Source organism: Lepidochelys olivacea (genome assembly GCF_965140295.1).
Source record: "Lepidochelys olivacea isolate rLepOli2 genome assembly, chromosome: 1".
Lineage (NCBI taxonomy): Eukaryota > Metazoa > Chordata > Testudines > Cheloniidae > Lepidochelys > Lepidochelys olivacea.
This window is the reverse complement of record NC_140411.1, coordinates 222,720,698-222,748,206: the sequence shown is the minus strand read 5'-3', so window position 1 is coordinate 222,748,206 and position 27,509 is coordinate 222,720,698. Positions and strand designations below refer to the sequence as shown.

Here is a 27,509-nt window from a genome sequence, read left to right as displayed (position 1 = left end):
GCTTTTCAGAGATGTTGGGCACTGTCTGCTGCAATGCAACCTGTGCTTTGAATGTATAAAGTGCTGTCTAATGCTAAGTACTCTGAAAAATCAGGTCCTAGATGTGTCAGATTGAGCACCCCAAATTAGTGGAAATGTTTGACATTAATCTCTCTGTACCTCAGCTCCCAATTTGTAAAACCAAGATAATGCCTCCTCTCCTCACAGTGGTGTTGTGAAGATAAATGAATATTTGTGAAGCACTCTGGTATTCGTGAGGAGCACCATAGGAATGCCTGTGAGGAAATGACCAATTCTGTGTCCAGTGTAGGGTTTGAACACTGTGTAGTAAATGAGGCCTCAGGCTACACATTTAACAATAAGGAGAAAACAAAAAACTGAATTGCTGGTCACCAAGTGAGCACCATCCATCCATCCTGTGCACCATCCATCCTGTGGGGAAAAACTAGTATGTGATCATGGAATTAAAGACCGTGTCATAATGCGTACACACAATGGGGCCAAATTAGGGTTGCACAGGCAGCCTTAATTCTGGTATTTCCTATCATCTGTTGCTTGACTTTGCAATCTTAATAATGTTCTTTTAAAGGAGTTTTTTGTGTCTGTAATATTCTTATTTCAGAGTTGTCAAGGACACCAACAAGGCTTAATTTGTGCCAGGGCTGAGCCCCGGCATCTCTAGGCTTGGCAGTTCATAGCCCTGGCACCTCTGAGCTTGCTGCATCAGTGATGAATGTAAAAAAATTACTTGAGCCCCAGCACCTAATTGCTTGAGCCCTGGCACCTCTTTCATTACAGAGCATGAACACCAAAGACTTCCTGTGTGTGATCTAGAGCAAAATCCCTTACTCTCTCTGTGCCTTGGGTTTCCATGTGGATAAAAGCACTTTCTTAGCTTGCAGGGGTGTTTTGAGGATAAACTTGTTTTGAGGTGTGCAGGTACGATGATGATGGGATCTATCTTACAGCTGGCTGATATTAACTTAGCTTCAATTGGTAATGGCTTGTCTACACGTGAGTTATTTCAAAATAGCTAGGAGACTGGAAGTGGATTAAGCTAAACAAGAGAAGGGCACTCTTAGGTTGTCTCTGTGTGATAGTGGCACATCTGTAGTGCTAAAGCTGTGATGCCATAGTGTAGATGCTTCCTATGTTGACAGAACGATTTTTTTTGTCAGTTTAGTTAATCCACCTCTCCCAGAGGCGGTAGCTAGGTCGATTCCTTCCACTGACCTAGCCGTATCTACACCAGGGGTTTTGACGACCTAATTATGGTGGTCAGGGTGCAAAATTTTGCAGTCTTGAGCGGCGTGATTAGGTTGACTTAAGTTTTAGGTGTAGACCAGGCCTTGTTCTGCACTAAGTGTGTCCCGGCATGGAGTTATTCTGGAATAGATGTTACATTTTAAACTCACAACCTCCTTTATTCCAGAAAGAAAAGGAGGACTTGTGGCACCTTAGAGACTAACCAATTTATTTGAGCATAAGCTTTTGTGAGCTATAGCTCACTTCATCGGATGCATACTGTGGAAAGTTTAGAGGATCTTATTATATACACACAACGAACCATGTCAAGGTTCCTCCCGCACTCTGAACGCAAGGGTACAGATGTGGGGACCTGCATGAAAACCTCCTAAGCTTATATTTACCGGTTTAGGTCAAAACTTCCCCAAGGTACAAAATATTCCACCCTTTGTCCTTGGATTGGCCGCTACCACCACCAAACAAATACTGGTTACTGGGGAAGAGCTGTTTGGAAACCTCTTTCCCCCCAAATACTTCCCAAAACCTTGCACCCCACTTCCTGGACAAAGTTTGGTAAAAAGCCTCACCAATTTGTCTAGGTGACTACAGACCCAGACCCTTGGATCTTAAGAACAATGAACAATCCTCCCAACACTTGCACCCCGCCTTTTCCTGGGAAATGTTGGATAAAAAGCCTCACCAGTTTGCATAGGTGACCACACACCCAAACCCTTGGATCTGAGAACAATGAAAAAGCATTCAGTTTTCTTACAAGAAGACTTTTAATAGAAATAGGAGTAAATAGAAGTAAAGAAATCCCCTCTGTAAAATCAGGATGGTAGATACCTGACAGGGTAATTAGATTCAAAACATAAGAGAATCCCTCTAGGCAAAACCTTAAGTTACAAAAAAGATACACAGACATAAATAGTTATTCTATTCAGCACAATTCTTTTCTCAGCCATTTAAAGAAATCATAATCTAACACATACCTAGCTAGATTACTTACTAAAAGTTCTAAGACTCCATTCCTGGCCTATCCCCAGCAAAAACAGAATATAGACAGACACACAGACCCTTTGTTTCTCTCCCTCCTCCCAGCTTTTGAAAGTATCTTGTCTCCTCATTGGTCATTTTGGTCAGGTGCCAGCGAGGTTACCTTTAGCTTCTTAACCCTTTACAGGTGAGAGGAGTTTTCCTCTGGCCAGGAGGATTTTAAAGGGGTTTACCCTTCCCTTTATATTTATGACACGCCCCCCAAATCTCAGCTAGGGTGAAACACTGGCTGGGATTTCTTCCTGGAGCTCTAGGAAAAACAGAGTTAATAAGACACATGCATCTCTAAATATACTACCAAGTACATAAAGACTAACAATATTTTCCACATCTCAAGGACGATTTTAACCAGTTGATTCTGGGAAACTTTCATGGGAGAGTGCATCAGCCACTTTGTTAAAAGCTCCTGAGATGTGTTAGATGTCGAAATCAAAATCTTGGAGAGCTAAACTCCACCGAAGAAGTTTTTTTGTTAGTTTCTTTGACGGTGTGAAGCCACTTCAGTGCAGCATGGTCAGTTTGCAGGTGGAAACGCTGTCCCCAAACATAGGGGTGTAGCTTTTCCAGAGCGTAGACAATGGCGTAACATTCTTTTTCACCGACTGACCAGTTGCTTTCCCTCTCAGACAGTTTTTTACTGAGGAACACTACAGGGTGGAATTCTTGATCAGGCTTTGTGTGTATATAATAAGATCTTCTAAACTTTCCACAGTATGCATCCGATGAAGTGAGCTGTAGCTCACGAAAGCTTATGCTCAAATAAATTGGTTAGTCTCTAAGGTGCCACAAGTCCTCCTTTTCTTTTTGCGAATACAGACTAACACGGCTGTTACTCTGAAACCTTTATTCCAGAATAACTTTACTGTATAGACAAGCCCTACATTAAGATTTAAACACAGATTTAAGGGGTCAGGAATAACTCCACAGGTAGGCAAACCAGTTAAACTGGTGCAAATACTGTGTGTAGATCAGGCCACTGGTTTCCTATTAAGTGGCTGTTGCTTTACCCTTCTTCAGTACTTAGGAACCATTTCTTTGTACTTCTTTCCCAGGCAGTTTTCAATAGGCAAGGGTAATTAAGACCTCTGCAGAATTTTACCTCCTTGGTTAAAACCATGATGGAGGTGTTAGTGAAACTATTGAGCCCACTTAAGATCATGTTTCATAAGATTTATGCAGGAACCTCCGCCTAGTTGGATTCCCCTGTCTCTCACAACTCTACAGCTCCCCAATGGATTTTACATTTTATCCCTCACTTCAGTCAAAATTAAAGAAAAGGATCTTTAAGCAATTTCTGCTTTCCCAGTGTCTCCCCACAACACCATTAATGGCCCGTGTACTGGAATATTTTTTCCCTCGGTTGGCTTTTCCAGGTTGAATCTCATTTTGTTCTATCCTGCCCATATTTCTAATGTTTCTAGGTCATGTTGTACACTTTCTCTTCCTTCACTGGGAGTGTTCCTATTTGCTTCCAATCTCATATCTGTGATTCTAATTAATATCCTGAATTTCCTCCCACCTTCCCAGTTCATGAATGAAAGTATTCAATAAGACAAGCTCTAGCATGGATCCCTATGGCTTCCCATTCAACAATTCCCACCCAACGCAGCACATTGCCTTTTATCATTATGTTTTTTTAATGTTCATTTAACATCTTTCAGTCCTTGCAATATGTTTGTATCCAAGCCAATTTAAACCACTCCTTCAAAGTAAGAGTTTGCTCTTCACTGTATCAAATGATTTACTACAAATTAATCCAATTAATCCAGCCATTTTGTTTTTACTCTACAATCTTGTTCAGGGAGTGCTGAGATAGATGGTAGGCCGTGGAAAAGTTTATGCAGGACCTTTCTTGAGAGTCATGGGTTAGGAAGAAGCAACTAAAATCAAATGCAATAAGCACCATGATGCTATCCCCTTCCTTCCATGATCTAGGCATCACATCTATTTGGAGACTAATTTTTTAATTATTATATTGTATCTGAATTTTTTGTTCTATACAACTTCAGAAAATCATATGAAGATTTTTACCTGGGTTCTCTGAAAGAAGGGGGTGTAGTACCACTGCAGTAGCCCTTGGAAGAACCGGCCAAGTTTTTCAAAAACTAAGTGCCTAAAGTTAGGAGCCCAGGCCCTTATTTTAGGTGCCTAAACTAAAATTTGTTTCTGGCTGATGTAAATGCCCCATCACAGGAACACAGTAATACCACCTCCCCGAATGGCATAAGGCCATGGTTGACTTACTGAGGTTGTTGCAGTGCAAGTAAATGACACTTCCTGACCTGTGTCAACCCTAACAGTCCTCCAGCAGCTGTCCCACAATGGCCTCTTCACTGCAACAGTGACCAGAGTGGTCACAATTTTATACTCCTCTCCCCATGGGTCACAGACGCCAGAAGCCAGCCTCACTTTAAACCTCCCCATGTGATTTTTGAAATGGCTTTTCATGATGGCCCACCTTGGTGAACACACCTAGCAGCTCACCCTTGTTGTATGCAGCTGCCCAACTGACCATTCTGGTTCCACACACAAGATGCATTCCTGCCTGGAGTCAATAGGAAGTATTAGATCTCCTGGGCCTGTGGGGAGAAGACACGTGCAAGCACAGCTATGGACCAGCCATAGGAAGGTAGACATCTATGGGCAGATTGCGGGATGGGGGTGTGCAGCCAAAGGGGTGCAACAGGGATCAGCAGCAGTGCTGCATGAAAGCAAAGCAACGTCACCAGGGATTCCACGAGACCAGGGAGGACAAGAATAGATCTGATGCTGTGTCAGACCTGATGCTTCTACAAGGAACTGCATGCCGTACTCGGCAGAGACCCCGCCAGAACCCCACGGACCACTGTGGATACCTTGGATGAACCTAAGACGTTGTGAACAGTGAGGAGAAGGAGGGTGTGCAGAGGAGGAGACACAACGGGAGATTCCAGCAATGTCATGAGCCAGGATCTTTTTGAGACTCTGCCACAGTGTAGCCAGTCCCACAGGCAAGAACAAATGAGCTTGATGAAGGAGTAGGGAACCTGGGTACGTGTGTGCATGCATTTTCCCTTACAGTGCTTACATTTAAAGATGGCATTTGGCCCATCCCCAAGCTAAGAAGACAGAAATATCAACTTTTTACTGTTTTGCTCCATAGAAGGAGAGACAGAGGTACAATGAACAGACAGAGCTAGCGTCGCCTTTCAATTCCTCTGTTGGGTTAGGCGTGTGGAACAGTTTGTTCATGTACTTAGCGATGTCCCTTTTAATCTGCTGAGAGATCTCGATGACACTTTCATGGAGACACTTGCAATACTCGCCCACAGGTTTCTAGGGATGGCAGCTTTATTTCTTTCTCTGCAGTAGGAAACTTTCCCACATCATTCTGCAATGACTGCAGTAAACAGGCCAGCGGCACATAGGCTCAGGTGATTTCAGGATGCACAGTAGCAGCTGTGTTCTCTCTATACCTTTGTAACCCTCTGGAGTGAGAGATCCGCTAAAATCACCACTGCCTGTGGAAAACAGTGCCACTATTCAGTGCCATTGCCCTATAAATGTACCCATGGAATAGGGGCTAAAATTCAATAGCCGCATACAACAGAAAATCTTTCCCCCACTTGCCTGTGGTGGGCCGTACTCAGCGTGGCTGGGGTTGGAGAGTAGTGTGGTGCAGAAGTGCTCCAAAGCTGAAATGTCAATAAGCATTTCTTATGACAAGTGTTTATGGGAATAATGGAAGGGATTTTTGAAACTTGTCTTTCATGTTCCCTGGTGACTGTAAATCCAGTGGTACATCTATCAGCTTTTATCAGCAGCTCCTCCTGCTGCAGTCTTGAGGGATTCTTCCTCCATGCCCACGGAACACCCAATTCTGATGAGGAGGCGAAAGAAGAGGGCTAGCGAGGACATGTTCTGTGAACTCCTGCAAGCCACTTTTGTATTGGACCCATGAACGAAGGGCTTGGAGGGCCATTGTGACCAACGGCATGGAAAGGGGAAAAAAAAGATGGAACAAAGGCCTAAGAGTCCCAGCAGGACAAAGAGGGGGAGATACACCTGGACATTATGAGGCTTCTCAGGTAGCTAACCCAAATGCTGCAGACTCTGGTTGACCTACAGATCCAAGAATCCCAGACTCTACCCTTTGCAGTCACTGGTAAACTTCATTATTGCTGTTCCCTGCACCCCCACCCCCAACATATACCACATGACCTCATAAGTCATATCCTTACCTGTGTCACTCCATGCCAGGGACAACAAGGAAAACCACAGCTTCACATGCCCTGACCTGTGAGAAGCATGGCTGGTGTACGCATAGCCACAATAGACTACAGTTTGTACACTCACATGGACATAAATGTTTACATCCTTTCTAATTTTAAATTTTCACCCTGTTAATTTGTTAAGTTTGTATAACATGGCCTGTGGGTGTTTGTATGGTGTTTTTCTGCCCTGTTTTTTCTTCTCAAAGTTCTATTTTTGGAGAATCAAATTATCTTTATTAGGTCACAACAAAAATGGCAGACTGCATAGGGTAGTCAAAGCAAACAGTCCTTGTAAATACACACCAAGCCCCACAGCATTGATAGCTTCAGGAAAATACCCAGTCATTTTTATAACTGTACAGCAAGCACTGCACTCTTCTTATTAACATCCAAAGCTCCAGGGCCAGACAACACTCGAGCTTTTTTTAAAGCCTCCCTCAACCACCTAGCTCCATGTTGGACTCTTGTATTAGCTCCTGTTCAAAGTCAGCAGCCAGCCCCTCTACCACCACCCTAGTGGCAGCTTTTCCCCTTTGCCTCATGTATTATGCAGGGCACAACAGGCAGCTATTAGCATTAGGATACTTTTCTCATGAGTTCCAATCTAGAATCCTAGCAAGAATCCCTTCAATCAAAAGCACATTCAACTCTCATTCTGGACCTGCTGACCTAGTACTTGAATCTTTCCTGGGTGCTGTCATGGTGGCCAGTGTATGGCTTCATGGACAAGAGGAGCAAAGGGTAGGCTGGGTTCCCTAGAATCACTATTGCCATTTCAACATCACCAATGATGATCTGCTGGTCAGAAAAGAACGTCCCCTCTTGCAACTTTTTGAACAATCCTTTGTTCCTAAAGATGGGAGCGTCATGTACCTTCCCTGACCAGCCCATACTGATCTCTGTGAAGCACTCCCAGTGAACCTTCAATGTTTGCATAACCATAAAAAAGTAGCCCTTTCTCTTGATGTATTCTAAGGCAAGGTGCGCTGCTGCCTAAATGAATATATGAATGCTATCACCCCACCTCAGTTCAGGAACTCCACTGCTTCAAATCCATCCACTGTGACCTGCACTTTGCCAAGAGTAACACTCCTGCATAGCTAGAGACAAGTAATGGCCATACACACTTGCATGACAATGGCCTCCACAGTGAATTTTCCAATTCCAAAATGATTTCCCACTGACTGGTAGAAATCTGGCATTGGAAGTTTCCACAATGTGATTGCTACTTGCTTCTCTACTGTCAGTACAGCTCTCATTCCGATGTCTCTTGAGCTGGAGGGCTGGAGCGAGCTTTGGACACAGATCCAGGAAAGTGGCTTTTCACATTCCGCACCCTTAGGTCATCATCCCAAACCTACAATAGATCCCACCAGTCAGTGCTCATTTATCAGGCCCAGAAGTAGCGTTTGACTGTCCGCAGCAGCTCCGTGAACGCTACCAACAACAATGAATTATTTTTTGCAATGTACCTCAACAAACTGTCCTCGAAGAAATCATCATGTCCCCCGTTCTTGTGGTACTTCCTGCAGGTCTGCAAATACAGGAGACTCATTGGGCTCCATGCTTCTGTCAGAGATGGCGGAGGTAGGTTTGTGGGACTTTTTTTCAAAAGGCATGAAAGCTATGGGATATGGGTGGCATTATGGGATGGAGAAAGTTGCCTCCTGGGAACTTTAGCTCCCTAAGATCCCTCTGCAAGTCATTTCTATCCCATAACACTTTGCAACATTTTCCCAAAATGCATTGTGCTGGATGGCAGCATGTGGCACAGTGGGCTTACTCGCCTGTGGTGCACTGCATGTTACATTGACACATGCACTCCTGGTGAACATGTGTAGTGTTCGTACAAGCAGCCAAGCACGCAGGCCCCCAGGCAATATACGAACTTTGGTAGCTGTACTGTACTTAACTTTTGTTGGTCACAGTTGGTAGCGTAGACCTGGCCTGAGCGTAGACACGTGCGCACGTAGATCGAAGCAAGACGACTGTATGTCGACCTGACTTTGTAGTACAGGAGGACTTGTGGCACCTTAGAGAAGTGTAGCTGTAGCTCACGAAAGCTTATGCTCAAATAAATTGGTTAGTCTCTAAGGTGCCGCGAGTCCTCCTTTTCTTTTTGCGAATACAGACTCACACGGCTGCTACTCTGAAACCTGACTTTGTAGTGTAGACCACGCCTAAGTGGGATCATTTTCAAAGGTGCTGAGTACCCAGTAGCTTCCATTGACTTCAGTGAAAAAGTTTCTGGGAGCTAACTGAGCACTTTTGAAAATCAGATCTTATAGTTGAGAATTTAGAAGCCCAAATTTAGGTCTCCATATGTTTAACATGTTGGCCATTATGCCTGCAGAGGCCAGAAGTGGGCTTATTGCCTCCAGAGGCAGTGGAGACGCATGCAGCAACACCTGTAGTGCAGGAGTAGTCTGTGCTTACCCCATCACAGTCCTCTATGGCTATTTGCATGTTGTGTAAGTGTTACATGCTGCTTCCCCCCTCAACCTCCCTGCAGTATGTAATGAAGGCCTTTAGCACTGAAGACTTTCACATCTATTTTTCATAGGCTGCGTGTCTAGTACCAAAAATACATACCGTTATTGAAGTCATTTTTGATATTTATATATTCGTAGGAAACAAGAACCATTTCAAATAATAAACCATATATTTAGTAACAGGTCTAGGATAACTTACAATAATGGTCAACTTCTGGCAATGTGTTGTCTACTAGTCTGGGCCTAAGGAACATGCAAGTAAAATGCTGTGTTTTGTTTTGTTTTGTTTCCCCAGAGAAGAAAAACAGTATGAGTGAAATCCCTTGACTATGAGCAGTTGACTTCCCATTGACTTCAGTGGAGCTAGGATTATACCTGATGTCATTAATAAATAGTATATATTTGGTCATTCCCATATTTTCTTTAAAGAAAAACATTTCTTGGCTTTCCCAGGCAAGAGTAGTTAGGATGATTTCTATTCAGCTTAGGGTTTTCTATAGTGCCCATCACTGAAGTGTCTAAGTCTTGATTTACCACAGTACTTTGTGTTTGTTATTTTAATGTGAACATATAAAATGTCCTTCATGGATCTGAAAATGCAGGGTTGTTGCCCCATTCTAATGCACCTTAAAACAACATTCAGAAATGCTGGCTGCTGGTTCAATGGTTGGTGTCAACACAGGTACTATGCAAAAAATCGGTCTCTGATCTCTGGGCTAGCCCACGTGCTTTGTGACTGGTATTTCTCGCTTACATCTACTTGATACCTGGTTCCCTTCTCTAGATGCGGTCCAGAAAGGAGCAGGGTGGGGAATATCCACAGAAATTTTGGTAAACTGAAAAGGATTTTCTATTGTGTTATAACTTGTAACTATCTGGGTTTTTTTTTCCATTGAAATAAATCTGTGGAAAACTTGATTTTCTTGTATATAAAACAAAGGAAACAGAAACCAAAAAGTCTTTCACAGAACAACCAAGAGGTTGGTGGGTCCCCCCCCAGTTTATTGTTTTCATCTGCCTGGAAGATGGCTTGCTCTGAGAATGAGTAGAGGAGTGTTTTATCAGAGACAGGTCAAAATAAATGAATCTTCAGGGTTATTAAGCAGCAAGGAGGACTCTGAGGGATGGAAACAGAAATGTTCATAAAAAGAAGAGGAGTAGTTGTGGCACCTTATGGACTAACAAATTTGTTAGAGCATAAGCTTCCGTGGGCTACAGCCCACTTCATCGGATGCATATAATGGAACATATAGTAAGAAGAAATATATATACATACAGAGAAGGTGGAAGTTGCCATACAAACTGTGAGAGGCTAATTAGTTAAGATGAGCTACTATCAGCAGGAGAAAAAAACTTTTTTGTAGTGATAATCAAGATGGCCCATTTAGACAGTTGACAAGAAGGTGTGAGGATACTTAACGTGGGGAAATAGATTCAATATGTATAAATGACCCAGCCACTCCCAGTCTCTATTCAAACCCAGGTTAATGGTATCTAGTTTGCATATTAATTCAAGCTCAGCAGTTTCCTGTTGGAGTCTGTTTTTGAAGCTTTTCTGTTACACAATTGCTACCCTTAAATCTTTTACTGAGTGGCCAGAGAGGTTGAAGTGTTCTCCTACCAGTTTTTGAATGTTATGATTCCTGATGTCAGATTTCTATCCATTTATTCTTTTGAATAGACACTGTCTGGTTTGGCCAATGTTCATGGCAGAGGGGCATTGCTGGCACATGACGGCATATATCACATTGGTAGATGTGCAGGTGAATGAGCCCCTGATGGCGTGGCTAATGGGATTAGGTCCTGTGATGGTGTTACTTGAATAAATATGTAGACAGAGTTGGCACTGGGCTTTGTTGCAAGGATAGGTTCCTGGGTTAGTGTTTTTGTTGTGTGGTGTGTTGTTGCTGGAGAATATTTGCTTCAGGTTGGGGGGCTGTCTGTAAGCGAGGACTGGTCTGTCTCCCAAGATCTGAGAGAGTGAGGGATAATTTTTCGGGATAGGTTGTAAATCTTTGATGATGTGCTGGAGAGGTTTTAGTTGGAGGCTGAAGGTGATGGCTAGTGGCGTTCTGTTATTTTCTTTGTTGGGCCTGTCCTGTAGTAGGTGACTTCTGGGTACTCTTCTGGCTCTGTCAATCTGTTTTTTCACTTCAGCAGGTGGGTATTGTAGTTGTAAGAATGCTTGATAGAGATCTTGTAGGTGTTTGTCTCTGTCTGAGGGGTTGGAGCAAATGTGGTTGTATCGTAGAGCTTGGCTGTAGACAATGGATCATGTGGTGTGTCCTGGATGGAAGCTAGAGGCATGTAAGTAAATATAGCGGTTAGTAGGTTTCCGGTATAGGGTGGTGTTTATGTGACCATCGCTTATTAGTACAGTAGTGTCCAGGAAATGGACCGCTTGTGTGGATTAGTCTAGGCTGAGATTGATGGTGGGATGGAAATTGTTGAAATCATGGTGGAATTCTTCAAGAGCTAACTTGACAGTCTCTACGTAAAAGAATAAATGGACACAAATCTGACATCAGGAATCATAACATTCAAAAACTGGTAGGAGAACACTTCAACCTCTCTGGCCACTCAGTAAAAGATTTAAGGGTAGCAATTGTGTAACAGAAAAGCTTCAAAAACAGACTCCAACAGGAAACTGCTGAGCTTGAATTAATATGCAAACTAGATACCATTAACCTGGGTTTGAACAGAGACTGGGAGTGGCTGGGTCATTTACACATATTGAATCTATTTCCCCAAAGTTAAGTATCCTCACACCTTCTTGTCAACTGTCTAAATGGGCCATCTTGATTATCACTACAAAAGTTTTTTTCGCCTGCTGATAGTAGCTCATCTTAACTAATTAGCCTCTCACAGTTTGTATGGCAACTTCCACCTTCTCTGTATGTATATATATTTCTTCTTACTATATGTTCCATTATATGCATCCGATGAAGTGGGCTGTAGCCCACGGAAGCTTATGCTCTTATAAATTTGTTAGTCTCTAAGGTGCCACAAGTACTCCTGTTCTTTTTGCGGATGCAGACTAACACAGCTGCTACTCTGAGAAAGGTTCATGTTAATTCTGTCCTTTATATTTTGTTATATCCATTAGTTATAAATAACTTGCCATGTTCTGTTTCTACCTCCCTCCCGGCCTAGCTATGGTAGTTACTAGAAAGCAAAAGCATATATGGTAGAGATTGTGGTTAAGCTGGTGCTTCAGATATGCATAGGACTCTGGCTTATACTTGGGGACTGGCCAGTTTTCAAGGGTCAGAAGATTGCAGATTGCAGGGTCAGAGGTCACTGTGCCAGGAGGAAGGAGGTTTCTGGTCACTGTAAGGTATGGCCATTTTGGTACTCATGACTGTCTTAAATCTGACTGGATTTGCCTGCCTTCGCTGGTGGGTCTCAGCTCTTCTGGCAGGCCATGTACCAATGTGGAGAGGCAGTGTTTGTTGGGTACCAAGCCTTGGTGGGGAAGGAATAACACATTGCTGGTAACATGGGAGACGAGGGCCAATAGCTGAGATAAGGGGGGCAGGGAGGCTGTAAATTGTCTAGGGAGTAGGGGATCTTGGAGAATCAGGTGGGTAGACGACACCTTGTTTTGGGAAAGAGAAGAGCCTCCTGAAGCAGGGCTGTGAGATGAGAAGTGAGAAAGTTCAGCTTAACATCTTAGAACTCTCCATGCACATATATGAAGCCTAACGCTTCTTAGGACCAAAGACTTCTCGAAAGCATGATTTCCTACTCTGTAGCTTTGCAGCGTTTTCACCTGCTGCTGCCAGCCTAGCAATAAATATGCTGAGTGGGCTTCTTAGTTGCTGCCATTGCTTTCAGTAATTTGAGAAAAGGAGCTCTGTCTCCGCTAATGAAGCAGTTGTGGGGGGGCATGATGCAGAGGCCATTAAATCAAAAGAGTTTAAGCATGAGAGCTGTTTTGGTGTTCTCTTGGTGGATTATATGTGACCAGGCTTCCCATATTTTATGAACGTGTTTGTTATTCAAAATTATTCAGTGAATGCTTATGCAAAAATATTTTCTGCCTCGGGGACTGCTCATAAACAAGTCCCCGCAACTGTAGTTTCAAGTATTGATTATTCTTAATCCACTATTCACCTTGTATAAACACTATATGTCACGTGGTATAATTTCTGCTCTCTGAACTGGTGACTCCCAAATAGGGTGACCAGACATCCCGATATAAAGGGCTTTGCCTTATATAAGCAACTAGAAAATCAAAGCGTCCCGATTTTTCACACTTGCTGTCTGGTCACTCTAGTCCCAAAAGAGCTTTCAAGAAAGCTGTATATGATCATTTCCAAAGTGAATACTCCCTACAAACATATATCTAAGTACAAGTATTTGCAATACTTTCTGAGGTCATTATTGTGAAGAAAATGTTACCTGAGTGAATGTTCATAGATATTGAATAAGAGAGACAATGAATGTTATCTAAGCCAATTTGTGATTTTCATTTGAGCAGAATTCTATGAATCCTTTTTTGCAGCAGTTGTTTGGCTATAGTCCAGATTAGTCTGAAACTTCCAGATTTCAGAGAAATTGCAGGTAGAAATCAGGCAAAATATACTTCCTTGCAGTTATAGCAAAAGTTAACCAAACCAGGAACACACTAGATCTTTTCTGCGAACGGTGCAGGTGACAAATACAGTACAGTATACCCTGGTGATTATAATTTTGGCGTATATAATTGTCCACTGGATGTCACTGTTTCTTCACAGAAAGGAAAAATAGGTGGGTTATAAAAGACATGTTCCTCTTGAGTACTTCCTCTTTCCTTTCTTCTACCAAACCAATGGCATGGTAATACTCCCAGACAAGGTGATCCTCAAGGCAAAATACATGGCTTTACACCAGTGGTTAAGCCAGGGGAAGGGCAGTAAAACACCCATTATTTCAGACTATGTGAAGCTAGGAGAGACCTTCAGTATAGGGAGGTATTAGCCGTATCAGTGAGATTTTAAAGCTGACAGAGACTTTATAGGATGGTAAAAAAGAGACTTTTTAAAAATGCTTTGGACAAGAGCATTTCCCCTCTCCATCATCCACTACTGAGGCTTTATTTTTACAGCCTTTTTGAAAGTGATTTATTGCTTCTTTCATATATCTTTTAATTTGCTTCTAGGGGAAGCAGTAAATTTTGCCGTTCTGCATGCTATGTCTGAAGCCCACGGAGGAAGACCCAATGCATCAAAGATAGCAGTGATTATTGTATCAGAGAAATCAGAGGATCCAGTGGACTTTGCTGCATATTCTGCAAGCATCAACAGTAAATTTTATCACTTTTCCACTATTTTTAGTGATTCGCTTACTTTTTTAAGTAATAAGCTAGGATGGAGAGTAAAGAAATCCAAATATTGGCATGATGTTATGAGTGCGGTGATTGAATGTGATTGTTTACTATTTGGTAGAGATGGGTCTTAACAAAATCTCCAGATCCAGATGCCCCTAAACTTTGGGGAACTGCAGACCTGTTATTTGACAGCTTAGCAAACATAGGCCTCACTTCATTTACAGCCTTTCACTCTCTCAGTACCATTGTGGATTCGACTGGATTACAGTGGCGATATTTAAAGGTCATAAATTTAGACCCTTTTACATTGAGATAGTTCTTGTAAGGTTCATAAACAGAGTAAGAAACAGTAGGTCAAATTCTGCCATAACTTATATACCCTGTAAGTGTGCCAATATATACTGTATGGGGCTTTATAACTTGTGTGACCGTAGGCACTTCACCTCTCTGTATCTGAGTTTCCTCACCTGTAAAATGGAAATAACAACACCCTTCTTTACAAATTACTTTATAATCTACTGATGTAAAACATGATCTAAATGCTCAGTGTAGTTATTTTTAATTAAATGGGTTGAAACAAAGAAAACCGCATGCCCCCAATGATCAAAGCTTTAGTTCTTTTAAACATTTTCTGAATGTCTCCAGCTTCTTCATGTTGACCTTGCATGGTCTTTTAGTGGTTATTGTAATTATAAGTCTCAAAATAACTATTACAGTGATTTAGAACATAGTAATATCTGTGCTGAATTGCCTTCAGCCTATAAGGAGGGAATAATATGAATAATACTTGAAACTAACTGTTAGAATTCTACTCGAAGGTGCAAATCAAAAGCAAAGAGGCTCCCTTCTTTTCCATTACACTTTTAAAACCTGCTTCCGATTTCCCAGGGGTGTCATTGTTCCCAATTGGAGTTGGAGATAGATACGATGAAGAGCAGCTGAGGACACTAGCTGGGCAATCTGATGTTGACAGGATCATGAAGCTAAGACGATTTGAAGACCTTCCCGACATGGTCACCTTGGATGATGCGTTTGTCAACAAACTGTGCATGGGTAAGTTTCATGTAGTTTTATAACCGGAGCCAGAAAAACAACCACCAGAAATGACGAAGACAATGTACATTGTACAATATACAGAAGTATTTTCCTACTCCTTTCATTACCTTAATCTTTAGTTAATTTCAGACAAAAACCCATCAATTTTCTCATTTCCAGATGTCAGCCAAATGATACCTAGTCAGGTGGTGTTTCATGGACATGCTACATGAGTTTTCATCTGCACAGCCAGAGTCACTTAGTACGGTGACTGACTCCGCATGTTTCCAGTATAGTACTAATTACTATTCCACTTCATCAGCTTTCAGAGAGCATTTTTAACTTTAGGCCTGTCCCTTTCAGCTGTGGATCTTATCAATACACAGGATGTATCACTACTTGGATGAAAGACCACCAAGAAAAGCCACAGCTATAGTGGCTGGCATTGATGACTCTCCATGGGACATTGCTTCCCTACTGAAGAAAAATAGCCCAAGCATGGTGTTAGGGGGCAGTTTGTTAGTGGGGTTGCCAGCTTTAGGGTGAGATGTAAAACCAAAGTTTTAATCACTTAGGGCCATTGAAAATCCCTCAGAACTTTTTTCATTCTTAGCTGTGATCTAATGGTCAAATCTGACTTACTCGTTCTGCCTAATTAAATTCCCCTGTCGTTTCAGATTTTGATTTCATTCGTATCACTTTCTATCCTCAACTATAGTTGTACGTTGCCATAACATACATTGCTATGTTAAAGAACTGCTGTGTTATGCTCCTGGGACTGGCAAAGTGAAGCCTTTATATATTGGTCACCCTCAAAAACTTTCCAGTTGCCGTAGACAAGATTACCTCAGTACTTGTACTATTCTCTGTGGGTGGAATCCTGGCCCCATTAAAGGCAATAGGAGTTTTGCTATTGACTTCACCGGGGCCAGGATTTCACCATATGTATTTTCAGTATAGGAAAATTTCACATTGTACTGAGGCAACTTGGGTGACTTTGGGCAAATCACTAACCCTCCCTCCGACTCTGTTTACCCTTCTGTAAAATGGGACTAATGACACTGACCTCTTGTGAAGAGTGCTACAAGCTCCATGGATGAAAAGCAATATATAAAGTTCGGTGGTGGTAGTGGTAATAGCAGTGGTATTAGACAAAACTGGCAGAGTAAGGCAGCCTGCGCGTGTGGGTGTATGCGCAGGTGTATACACAAACTCTTTGCATTTTTAACCCAGTTGATTGCTTAAGAATTGGTTTCATGAGGACAGTTAGGCCTGTGTTATTCTTCTTCTAAACAGATGATAATAGTACATTTTAGAGGAAAACAGACTTCAGTAGCTGTCCTACTCTGCCTTCAAACAGACCGAGCAACAAAGCAGCTGGGTTTCCTGAGGGTGTGTGTATGCTACGGGAACTACACTGGCATAGCTATGTCACTGGAACACCGTAGCGTAGACCAGACTACAGCAATGGCAGGGATTTTTCCATCCCCACATTCTCCAAGCAGCAATATCTAGGCTGATGGAAGCATTCTTTAATTGACCTTGCTGCACTTACACCGGGTGTTAGGTCAGCATAGCTGTGGTGCTCTGGGGTGTGGATTTTTCACACCCCTGAATGCCATAGCTATGTCAACCTAAGTTTTAAGTGAAGACTAGGCCTTAGTTTCATGGAAGAGTAAACAGGCTCTTTTAATGACTGTCCCCCTGCTAAGGGGAAGAGGTGGCTACCTGGTCTGATATCTCCTGCTATGGTGAGCCTTTGCCTCTAGCAAGAGGGCATGGCAGGGAGCACTGATGCAGCAAGCCATGTTTGTATACTAAAGTTACAAAGATCAGAACTTCTGTACCTACAGCTTCTGTGCAGAAATCCAAGTCCGTATAATTGTGGGGCCTAATTACACCACCCGTACTCGCCTAGAATAATGCCATGTTGTGTCAGTAGTCCCACTGATGTCAATCGAAGTACTATCAGAGTGGGGTATTCTGGAACTTAAGAAAAGGAGGCAGAATCAGGCCCTTTGTGAATGAGGATTCCAGAATGTACATTTTCTGCACAGGTTTATGCACTGAGGGCTATATATCCATAAAGATTTCAGATCATTAAAACTGGGCAATAAACCAAATAAGGACTTTATCCAGGAACACGACCAGAAAAAAGTCACTGTGTAAAACATAGTTAATTCATCTGTGTTTATTTTGCCACATTCTCAGGAACTGTTTTTATTTCTGGGCAATATTTTACTCCTATTGCTCCAAGTCAGTCATTATATAGGACCATATTATTATTGGTATTTATTTGAATTGTGGTAGCACATAAGTTGCCCAGTCATGGACCAGGCCCCAGTTGTGCTAGGTGCTGTAGAAACATTTGCCAGCTTTACCCTTGCTGAATAGTACTTTACCGCATGAGAAGTCCCATAGAAATTAATGGGATATTTGCAGCGTAAAGTACTGCTACATGTAAATCAGGTGTGTTTGGGGGAGGGGACAGGATCTGGCGTATAAATATGTAATCAATCTCCACTGAGAGGACACCTGACATTTTAAAATCTCTCAAGTAGCTGTTTTCTTGTTAGACAATGAGCTTTCAAAGACACATTTCCTGCCCCCCTACCCGTATAGAATGTGGGATTTCTTTCCCAAAATTGCTTCCCTTCAAGGCCCAGGATGGGAAACAGGAAGCAGAAACCAGTGACCATTTTCTTATTGCAATTTATGTGACCTATAAGGACTGGAAACAGGAACTTTACACCATTATATAGCTGGTATCTCCCCCTTCCATTGGGTCAAGGCATTTGGACTAAAGGCTCAAGCTTGGATGCCTAAAGTCAGGCGCCTAAGTCTGAACAATTTGGCTCTTGCTTTTATCGGTGGTAGATACTGAGATATTAGACCTTAAAAGTGTGCCACTGTTCTGAACAGAAAAGTTATCTTTTTTAGAAGTTTCTTAAAGTAAATAGGTTACCCCTTCCTGGAATAATTGTACTAAGAGAGCCTGGCATTACAGGTGGAAGCATACCATTAACAATACTGGTCAAAAAAATTTAAAAGCTTTCTCAAACATTTGCAAAATACAATACTGCTCCTGTAAAATATGAGATGTATAGGTGATATATCCTGGAGTAGTGTAATATGGTATGAAAGGTTTGCTACTCGTGAGGAATGGGGACATCCCAAACACATGCCAACCGAACCATTATGCCACAATATCCCATTAATTAACAGAAATTAATACAAGGAATTCTGATGACTTGTTTTATACAGGTTTCAGAGTAACAGCCATGTTAGTCTGTATTCGCAAAAAGAAAAGGAGTACTTGTGGCACCTTAGAGACTAACCAATTTATTTGAGCATGAGCTTTCGTGAGCTACAGTTCACTTCATCGGATCCGATGAAGTGAACTGTAGCTCACGAAAGCTCATGCTCAAATAAATTGGTTAGTCTCTAAGGTGCCACAAGTACTCCTTTTCTTTTTGTTTTATACAGGAGGTCAAATGAGATGATCACAGTATTCCTTTCTGGCCGGGTGATCTAGAAATCCATGAGTCCTATATTAATATATTCTCCTTGTTTCATTGTGTTTGTACACATGCATGTAGAGACTCCAGTTGAATAAGGTACTTTAAGAATATCTGTTTTAGGATTTTATATTGCTGCCCATCACCATAGTATCAGAACAGAGTATGCCTAAATTTAAGCATATTCTCATTGAAATCAATGGAACTACTTGCATGCTTAAAGTTAGTTGCATGCTTAAGTACTTTGCTGACTTGGGGCCATGCTCTTTACTTGTCTCTCTTTGGTAAATATACCATATACTATATTATCACACTTTAATCACTGAGAATGTGGTCAAGTGTATATGAGGTGCAGAAGCTGGCATGGACCCTACCCAAAGGAACATACAATCTAAGGCCCTGATCTTGTGTTGAACTCCACATAGGCAGACCTTTGTTCCCATTCAGTGCTCATTGCAGGATTGCAGCCTAACTGGTAACTGCTATACATGCAGATTGTTTGTAAAGTGCTTTGGGATTAAAGACACTGTGTGAATGTGAGTTTATGCTACTAGTAACCTGGCTTTGTCTATTCTGTGATCTCCTCTTGTAAGAACATAACGTAAGAACAGCCCTATTGGGTCAGACCAAAGGTCCATCTAGCCCAGTATCCTGTCTTCTGACAGTGGCCAGTGCCTAGTGCTTCTGAGGGAATGAACAGACCAGGTAATCGTCAAGTGATCCATCCCCTGTCGCTCATTCCCAGCTTCTGGCAAACATTTTGGGCAGATGCGTGCGGTCCTCAGGAACAAATTCACAGGGTATAAAACAAGAAAATCTCTTAGTCTGAGTCACATTTTAAAAGATGGAATCCATATTTTAGTGGATTTGACCTAAGATCCTGGACAGCTGAGAGATAAGCCAAATTTATGTCTCTTTCTCTTTCAGAGCCCACGAGAGAATGTATAGATGAGGATGGGAATAAAAGGAGAGTAAGTGTATTTTTTTTGTATCCTCCATCTCCCTTTCAAGTAAAATATTGTAGAGTGTCTGGACTGGAACATGAATGTCTATGTATGTGCTCTGCCACAGAAAGTGGTGAACAATATTAATTATTCTGCAGTAATGATCGCTGAGAATGCAAATGCTAGTTTACTAAATAGAACAATGGAAGCACGATGCACAAACCTTTTTCCGCCCCGATGGTGCTTGATCCTGTCGTGTGCTGAGCCCTGTTGAAGGAGGTGCACGCAGAGCCAAATCACTAGCACTCAGGGCTTGTCTTCCCTGACAAAAAAACTGTGGTTTTTAGCCCACTGTGAAAATATAAAGGAGACGAGATCATTTAGACTTGTCATGCGTTAAACTAGGCAATGTCAACCCCAGATGGGGAAATAGAGCACTGACTTTGCTGAACTACCTTGTAGTAAACACTACAGATGCCCTGTCTCTACTTAAACTAGTGCATATTTGTTGTTTTGTTGTAAAAAGGGACTTTTTAAAGCAGAGACGACAAAGCCTCAGTGCTTGAGTGGAGAGGCTTCTGCTAATCCATGTATCATCTGGTAGGGGACAAAGCCCAGTCTACACTAGAAAATTAGGTCGGCATAACTGCATTGCTCAGGTGTGTGAAAAATCTGCACCCCTGCGTGCCATAGTTAAGCTGACCTAAGTCCCTATGTAGACAGGGACTCAGGGAGATGGACCACCTACACTGATGGGAGAACCCCTCATGTCGGCATATGTAGTGTCCACACTGAAATGCTACAGGGGTGCAGCTGTGCCACCATAGTGTTTTAAGTGTAGACAAGCACTGTAAACTCCATCTTGGAGTTCATCTTGATCATTTATTGTGTTAAAACTATAATTGCCTTGTCTATGCTAGTTAACGTATTAAAATATATATTTTTTTCCTAGTGTAGGCATAACCTTAGAAAGGCAGGATATGGCCAGAGTATAAGTCCTTTTGAATATGTCTAGACTCAGAAAAAGGTGCCTTTTTAAAATAAAGGTTCCTCATAGTATTGACTCCTAGATGCCAACATCATAACAAAATTGTTAAACTGCATGTTCATTAGGTGCTAAGTGGGGTTAGCTGGCTCAAGGTAAAAAAAATCATCATCATTCCTAGTCCAAACAAAGCTAAACACAAACCAGTTAATATAAATGAAGAGCCGAATTTTCAAAAGGGCAGCCTCCAATTTGTCGGCGTAATTTGCACATGAATTTTTTGCATCCATAATTGAAATCTCTACATTTATACCTCTGCCTACCTAGCCACAGATGCAGATCATGCGGTTAGAAGCTCAAATACTTAGATTTACACCTATAATTCATTTTTCTAGTGAAAAATTGCAGGCAAAGATTATGGGTTTCACATGCCCTGCAAGAAGAAAGGCTGGTGCCTGGCCTATCTGAAATTGTATTGGAGTAGTGGCCTTTTTAAGGATCTTCTGTTATTCCTACAGCCAGCCAGGAATTGTAGCTTTTAGAAGATACTGAGAGCAGAGGCTGTTACAGGAGCCAAACACTGCCTCAGAAATGTGTCCACAGGTGCTTGTCGTAGAACATACAGACCCCAAGTTGTTCCAGCCACTAAAAGGTTAACAGGGAGACTAGTTACCTCCTCAGGTGGGGCTGATCGGTAGCCCTGCAACAGCGAGTGAAATGAAAAGGCTGCAGGCCAGAATGGAAGGTCAGCTCTGAGAGACTGAGGAACTACTGAGAGCAGAGTTGTTTAGCAGTGGACTGGTGGGAAAGTGCCTGGGTAAATGGACCTCCAGAAGAAGAGGATCAGAGTGTCAATCTTGGAAACAGTCAACTAGGGAGGTGTGGTAAGAAGCAGTCCAAGGAAGCAGGAAGGACTTGGTTCCAATTTCTTCATACAAGGTCCCTGGATTGGAACCCAGAGGAGTGGGTGGGACTGGGAACTCCTACCAACCTCAGCAGAGGGTTACTAAGGCCTGTGGAGCAAAGAGGCCTGAGACTGTTGAGTCTTCACGAGGGTTACTTGCCTCCTGGATCAAGAGATTTTAACATGCTGAGGGGGATGCAGGGGAGGAGACTATTAATATTCTGTCTGGAATCATAATGAGGCAATAATAGAGATGGGGCTAAATGGTGACTGACCAAACAAAGGGGAAACTGAGGCAGGCTTGCCATTAAAAACCTGATAGCAGTGTGGGGCACCAGAGGCTGAAAGCAACACCCTGGACCATGCTAAGACAACACTATCCCTCATAGTCAGCTTCTCAAAGCCTTGTGATGTGTATTGGGTCTAGAGTTATTGCTCCACCACCAATCTGGAGCACCTCCTCCCATCTCTTCGATCATCTTATTGGCTCATAAATAACAAAAGCAGCATCTTCAGCAGCCCCATCTGTAGCACAGGACTGCCCTCTCGCAACACTCATCCACATCCCTGCAGGATCAGTCCCTTATCACTGCAGATTTAGGATCCCTTCCTAAGTTCTTATAGGATGGGGCCTTATGCCTGATCTACAAGGTGCTGAGTGGGTTGCTGCAGGAGGTGAGTTGACATGATGGGAGGTCAGGGAAATCAACACCCTGTGGAATTGGCCGTCTAGTCATGCACCTTGTAATTCATGACTTTGGGCTTTGTCCTGAGAGATGCTGACTTCCTGCAGCTTTCATTGAAATCATGGGGGCTCCTCAGTGTCAGAATCTGTAATCTCAGCGTAACCTGATTTAGCAAAAAGTGGTGGCATCACATCCTTCCCGTGAAACTGACCATTTTACTAGCTTGAAACAACTCTCATTAATCTCTAGGGTGGAGAAGCAGTGTTGCCAGTACACATGAAAGTCTATTTGCACTCCCCTGCACTAGAAAGGTTTGCCACTTTAACTCTACCAGAGTGGTAAAAGGGACAATACCCCCCTTGAGTGGATCCAGCTATTTTGGTCTAAAAGTGTGTATACCAGTTTTAAGTTTCTCCAGTTCAGGAAGTGAAGTAAACTATGCGATTATAAGACACCTTTACACCAATATAAGTGTATCCAGACTAGATACAACTATATTGGTAATATATCTAGTGAAAAATGGCAGGCAAAAATTATGGATTCCACATGCCCTGCAAGAAGAAAGGATATAGTTATGCCAGGAGAACTTTTCTAATGTAGACCAGCCCTTGGTGATAAACCCCTAAAAATGATAAAGCTATCTGTTCATGAGTTCAGTGAAGATGCCTGGCCTTCTGAGCTGAGGGTCCTCAGTTATAGAATGAGTGTATAAATCTAAATAAATAGATATGGAGCTCCCTCTGAGAGGACGTTTGCCTGGGTCGTCCTCTGGCATTCTGGGAATCACATCTGTTTCAGATGACTTATCCTTGACCATTCTGGAGCCTCAGCTATTGGTATGTGTGTTTTGTGTGACTGCATGCACATGCTTTCTGTCCCACTTTTCCCCTCCAACATTTCCACATCAGTTGGGAATTAGCCTCTGTTTGTTGCTTTGAGGGTCACTGGGTTTCCCACTGTGCCGGATTCTTTGGCTGGGTCCGGACAATTCTTTTAATTGAATTTTTTAATGTGTCGTGCTTTGGTTTTATTGTACAGCTCTTAGATGCTTTGTGATAGGTTTCCTGTAAATGGGTTAAATACAAATAATTAAAGAAATATGAAAACCAAAAAGCCTTTTTTGCCAGATGTGCACAGCTGTCTACTTACCCTTCCAGTTGCTTTACTTCCAGTGGGTTGAGAGAGAGAGAGAGAGAGGAAAGTATAATTAAAAAACATGTCATATCTTACTACCTAAATATTTTTTCCATATTTAAAACTCCTCACATTACTTTTATTTATTTTATAGCTTCCCCTAAGCTCTCAAGCCTGAAAAATCTTAGACAACTTTTAAGAGAAGTTTGCTATAATGAAATCTTTTCAAAGTCCTAAGACCTACAAAGCATGTCTAGGGAAATGCACTCATATTTAATATGTACTCCCAATATTTATGACTACAAATCTGGCAGTTCTCATTTAGAACTAATGGTATCCCATAGCTCAGAGCTGTAGAAAAATACTTTTAAAGCATTATTCCTGGTTTGCACACTAGTGCCAAGAATAGACCATGAATTATGCTGTGTCTAACCCAGATATTTTGTCACCTTGCTATTCACTCTCATGAAGAATAGAAGAGCTGAAATGGAGAAGCCTTAAGGTAGCATATCTAGATAGTCACCATCCTTTCTTCACCGTGCTCTTTATGCTTGTGAATCTGGGGTGCTGTCATCCAGCTCTTAGAACCACTGTCTTTATTCCTAGTAGAACTTCTAGGACTGACAATGAAGGGTTGTTTCCAGTGTTGTGGTAACCATGTTGGTTCCAAGACATTAGAGAGACAAGGTGGGTGAGGTAATATCTATTATTGGAAGTTGGTCCAATAAAAGATATTCTCTCACCCACTAAAGGACTAGTCAGTTAGGGGTGTTGAGTCTTGGAAGCATGCATTTTGGGGATGATATTCCTGGGAATTTAGAGCTCATTCCTGCAAGCTGCTGAATGATTTGGCATTCAGGTCAACAGGACTATTCATGTACTTAAAAGCTTTGCAGGATTGGAGCTAGAGTGCTCAGCGGAGGACTGAACACAGGTTGCGATTGCACCACTTACTCAGAGGTGCACCCTGCAGAATTGGCCCTCTAGTGAGCCTTAAAATTCCAACTGTCCTGCAGGAAGAGAGTATTTTTTATTTTATTTTACATGAACACAGTGGTTATCTAATAACATTCACCCTGCAGGGCAGCAAATCCCCTTCAGGATGATTGGAATTTTTAAGGGTTCAGGACTATAGGTAAAATAACCCAGCTATTCCAAGCCTCCAGAAAAGAGGCTTTTGTTTTACTAGCTTGAAACAACTCTCATTAATTCCTGCTGTGCTATGAGCATCTGTGTTCCGAATACTTTCCAAAATAATTTTACACTCATGAAAACCAAAGGCATTGGTATTTCAAGAAAAGCACTGGGAAATTCTTTATCGACTGTGTTGTCCATCTGTGCTGCAGGGCCGCTCTGCTAACAATAGACAAAAGTACTAGATATTTCATTCTCTTCCAGCAAAGCATCCCCCATTATAGACTATTATCCTTTGCATGGAATTTCAGAGTCTATTTCTTGCAATGTTTCTATATTAACTTTCTCCTGCCCATGAACTCCCTAATACGTTGCATTCTATTGTTTAATTATCCAAGGCTATTTTGAACAGCACTGCTGGCAGTGTCACTTTACTTGCTAGTTTTAGGTTATGGAACACAGTCTGGTAGCTGCTAAGTGGAGGCCTCCAAGTGTTGTCTGAATTTTCTTTTCTTGCATCAAACCCTATTTTAATATCAGCCCATCTTCTTGTATAGCCCGGTGACAAATGGATATTAACGGACAAGTGTCACATTGTGACATGCTTGCCAGGTGGCCAAACGGTTCTGGAGAGTCACCGAATTAATTGTGAGAAGATGTCAAAACCTACATGTCACAATAATTTCCCTGCTGTTAAAACTGAGGAAACCTGTGGCTGCCGCTGGACATGTCCATGTGAGTAACTTATTTTGCATATACGTGGTTTTTTTCCCCCAGGACCTACAATGTATTCAGGAAACGTATTGATGAATGGAACACAGAGCTACAACCCGAGGAGGAGTCCAAAGTTGTTTGAACTGAGATGAATTTATACTTGTTCTTTATCAAAATCGAAATTCATAGTCTCAAATAATTTAGGGCTGGATTCTGACCAGATGGTGCACAAGGACTTGGGAGGGGTCTTTTTGGCCAGCCTTTGTATATGAGCACAAGATGAAGGAGGACTAAGAGTCACATGAGAAGATTAACCCCTGCCCATGGCTGTGCTCCCCCCACTCCCTTCACACTAGGGTATGCGGTTGGCTGGGTGCAAAGAAAGGAGAGAGCTGGCTTTTTTTAAAGGGTGGTGCAGCATTACATATCCTGGAAGCTCCTACGAGAAATTCTGGCATCACTCTCCCTCTAACATTCCTGAAGGCTCAAAGGGCCCTTTCTTAGTTTACGTCTACTCTGCAATGATAGGTGTGATTGCAGCTCAGGTATGCATATCTGCATCACCTTTAATTTATCTAGCATGGATTAAAATAGCAGAAACCTGGTGTGGCCTAGAAAGCTGAGTATGTATCTAGGGTTTTAGGTGGGCTGGTATAGCCCATGCTGAAGCCTCTGCACGCTGTGGCTTCGCTGCTATTTTTAGCCATGTTGACTAGATTAAAACTCTCATGGATATGCCTCTGTGTGCTACAATAACACCTCCAACGGCAACCTAGACATACCCTTAGTTGTGATGGCATCTCACAAATGTCTGCAAGTGGGAGCTCACACATCTCTATAGAGATTTTGCATGGCGACATGCAAAACATTGAAAGATATAGCTATAGATTAAAACAGTTTTGATTTTTCCTCATATTTGGTCAATATTTTTTCCTTTCATTTTTAGTGTGAAATACATTGACATGAAATATATATATATTAAAATTATAATTAAAATATTTCAATTATAATTAATAGGTTTAATATTTAAGCTTTTTTCATAAGAAGACATAAATATCTTTCAAACATACAGATATTTTCAGATGGATTATAAATAAGGTTGTGAGTTTTGTTATGGAGGTCACGGAAGTCATGGATTTCTGCAACGGCCAGTGCAGCTAGATCTGGGCCTGCCCCCGCAGCTTAGGCAGCCCCTGGGCCAGTTGTACTGGCTGTTGCTGGGGCAGTCTCGAGCCACCTCCCCCGCCCCAACAGCAGCAGGAGGAGTTTGGGTGTGTGTGCGGGGGAGCTGGGGGCTAGGATGCGGGAGGGAGTGAGGGCTCTGGGCCGTGCTTATCTTGCGGGGCTCCCTGGAAGCAGCAACATGTCCATCCCTCAGCTCCTAGCTCTGCCTCCGCCCGCAGGCATGGCCCTCGCAGCTCCCATTGACAGCAGTTCCCGGCCAATGGGAGCTGTGGAGCTGGCAGTGCATGGAGCTAGGAGTTTAGGGAGGGACATGTCGCTGCTTACAAGAAGCCAGGTAGGGAGCATGCCAGCCAACTCCCCCTCCCCTCAGCACCCACGATGCCCCCTGGGCCACCAGCACCCGCAGCCCCCCTCTTTCCCCACGAGCACCTGCGGCGCTCCCAAGATTTAGTCAGGGGTACAAATCAAGTCATGGACAGGTGATGGGCTGTGAATTTTTGTTTACTGCCCGTGACCTGTTCATGACTTTTACTAAAAATACCTGTGACTAAAACATAGCCTTAATTATAAACAGAGTACTGGGCCCCAAATGCGTCTTACACATTACAAATATGGTAAACATATAATTGTGTACATCAAACACACACACACATATATATAATCACAAAAATATATTAATGTTAATTAAGGTTGCAAAATCAAGCACTCTAAAGCTAGGAAATATCAGAATTACGGATGCCTGGGCAACCTTGATTCAGCCCTATTGTGTGTATGTATTCTGATGCAGTCTTTAATTATGTGATCACATATTATTTTTTGGGCAGAACCTTCCTGGCTCCTCATCTAATCTGTTTCTGTCCCCAACCCTGATTTCTAGTCATCTCCCTGCCCCTACCAATGTTGGCCAGTTCCA

General features: G+C 42.4%; 1 protein-coding gene across 2 annotated transcripts in view; it reads left to right on the top strand.

Annotated features, from left to right (window-relative positions):
* The window catches only part of VWF (von Willebrand factor), a 231,676-nt gene that overhangs the window by 128,174 nt on the left and 75,993 nt on the right, over window positions 1-27,509 (top strand). For both annotated transcript variants that reach the window (XM_084624575.1, XM_084624574.1), the window contains exons 31-34: window positions 14,190-14,333; window positions 15,246-15,410; window positions 19,838-19,881; window positions 25,255-25,432. In XM_084624575.1, coding sequence (XP_084480701.1) covers window positions 14,190-14,333; window positions 15,246-15,410; window positions 19,838-19,881; window positions 25,255-25,432 — 531 coding nt within the window. The remainder of the gene's footprint in view (window positions 1-14,189; window positions 14,334-15,245; window positions 15,411-19,837; window positions 19,882-25,254; window positions 25,433-27,509) is intronic.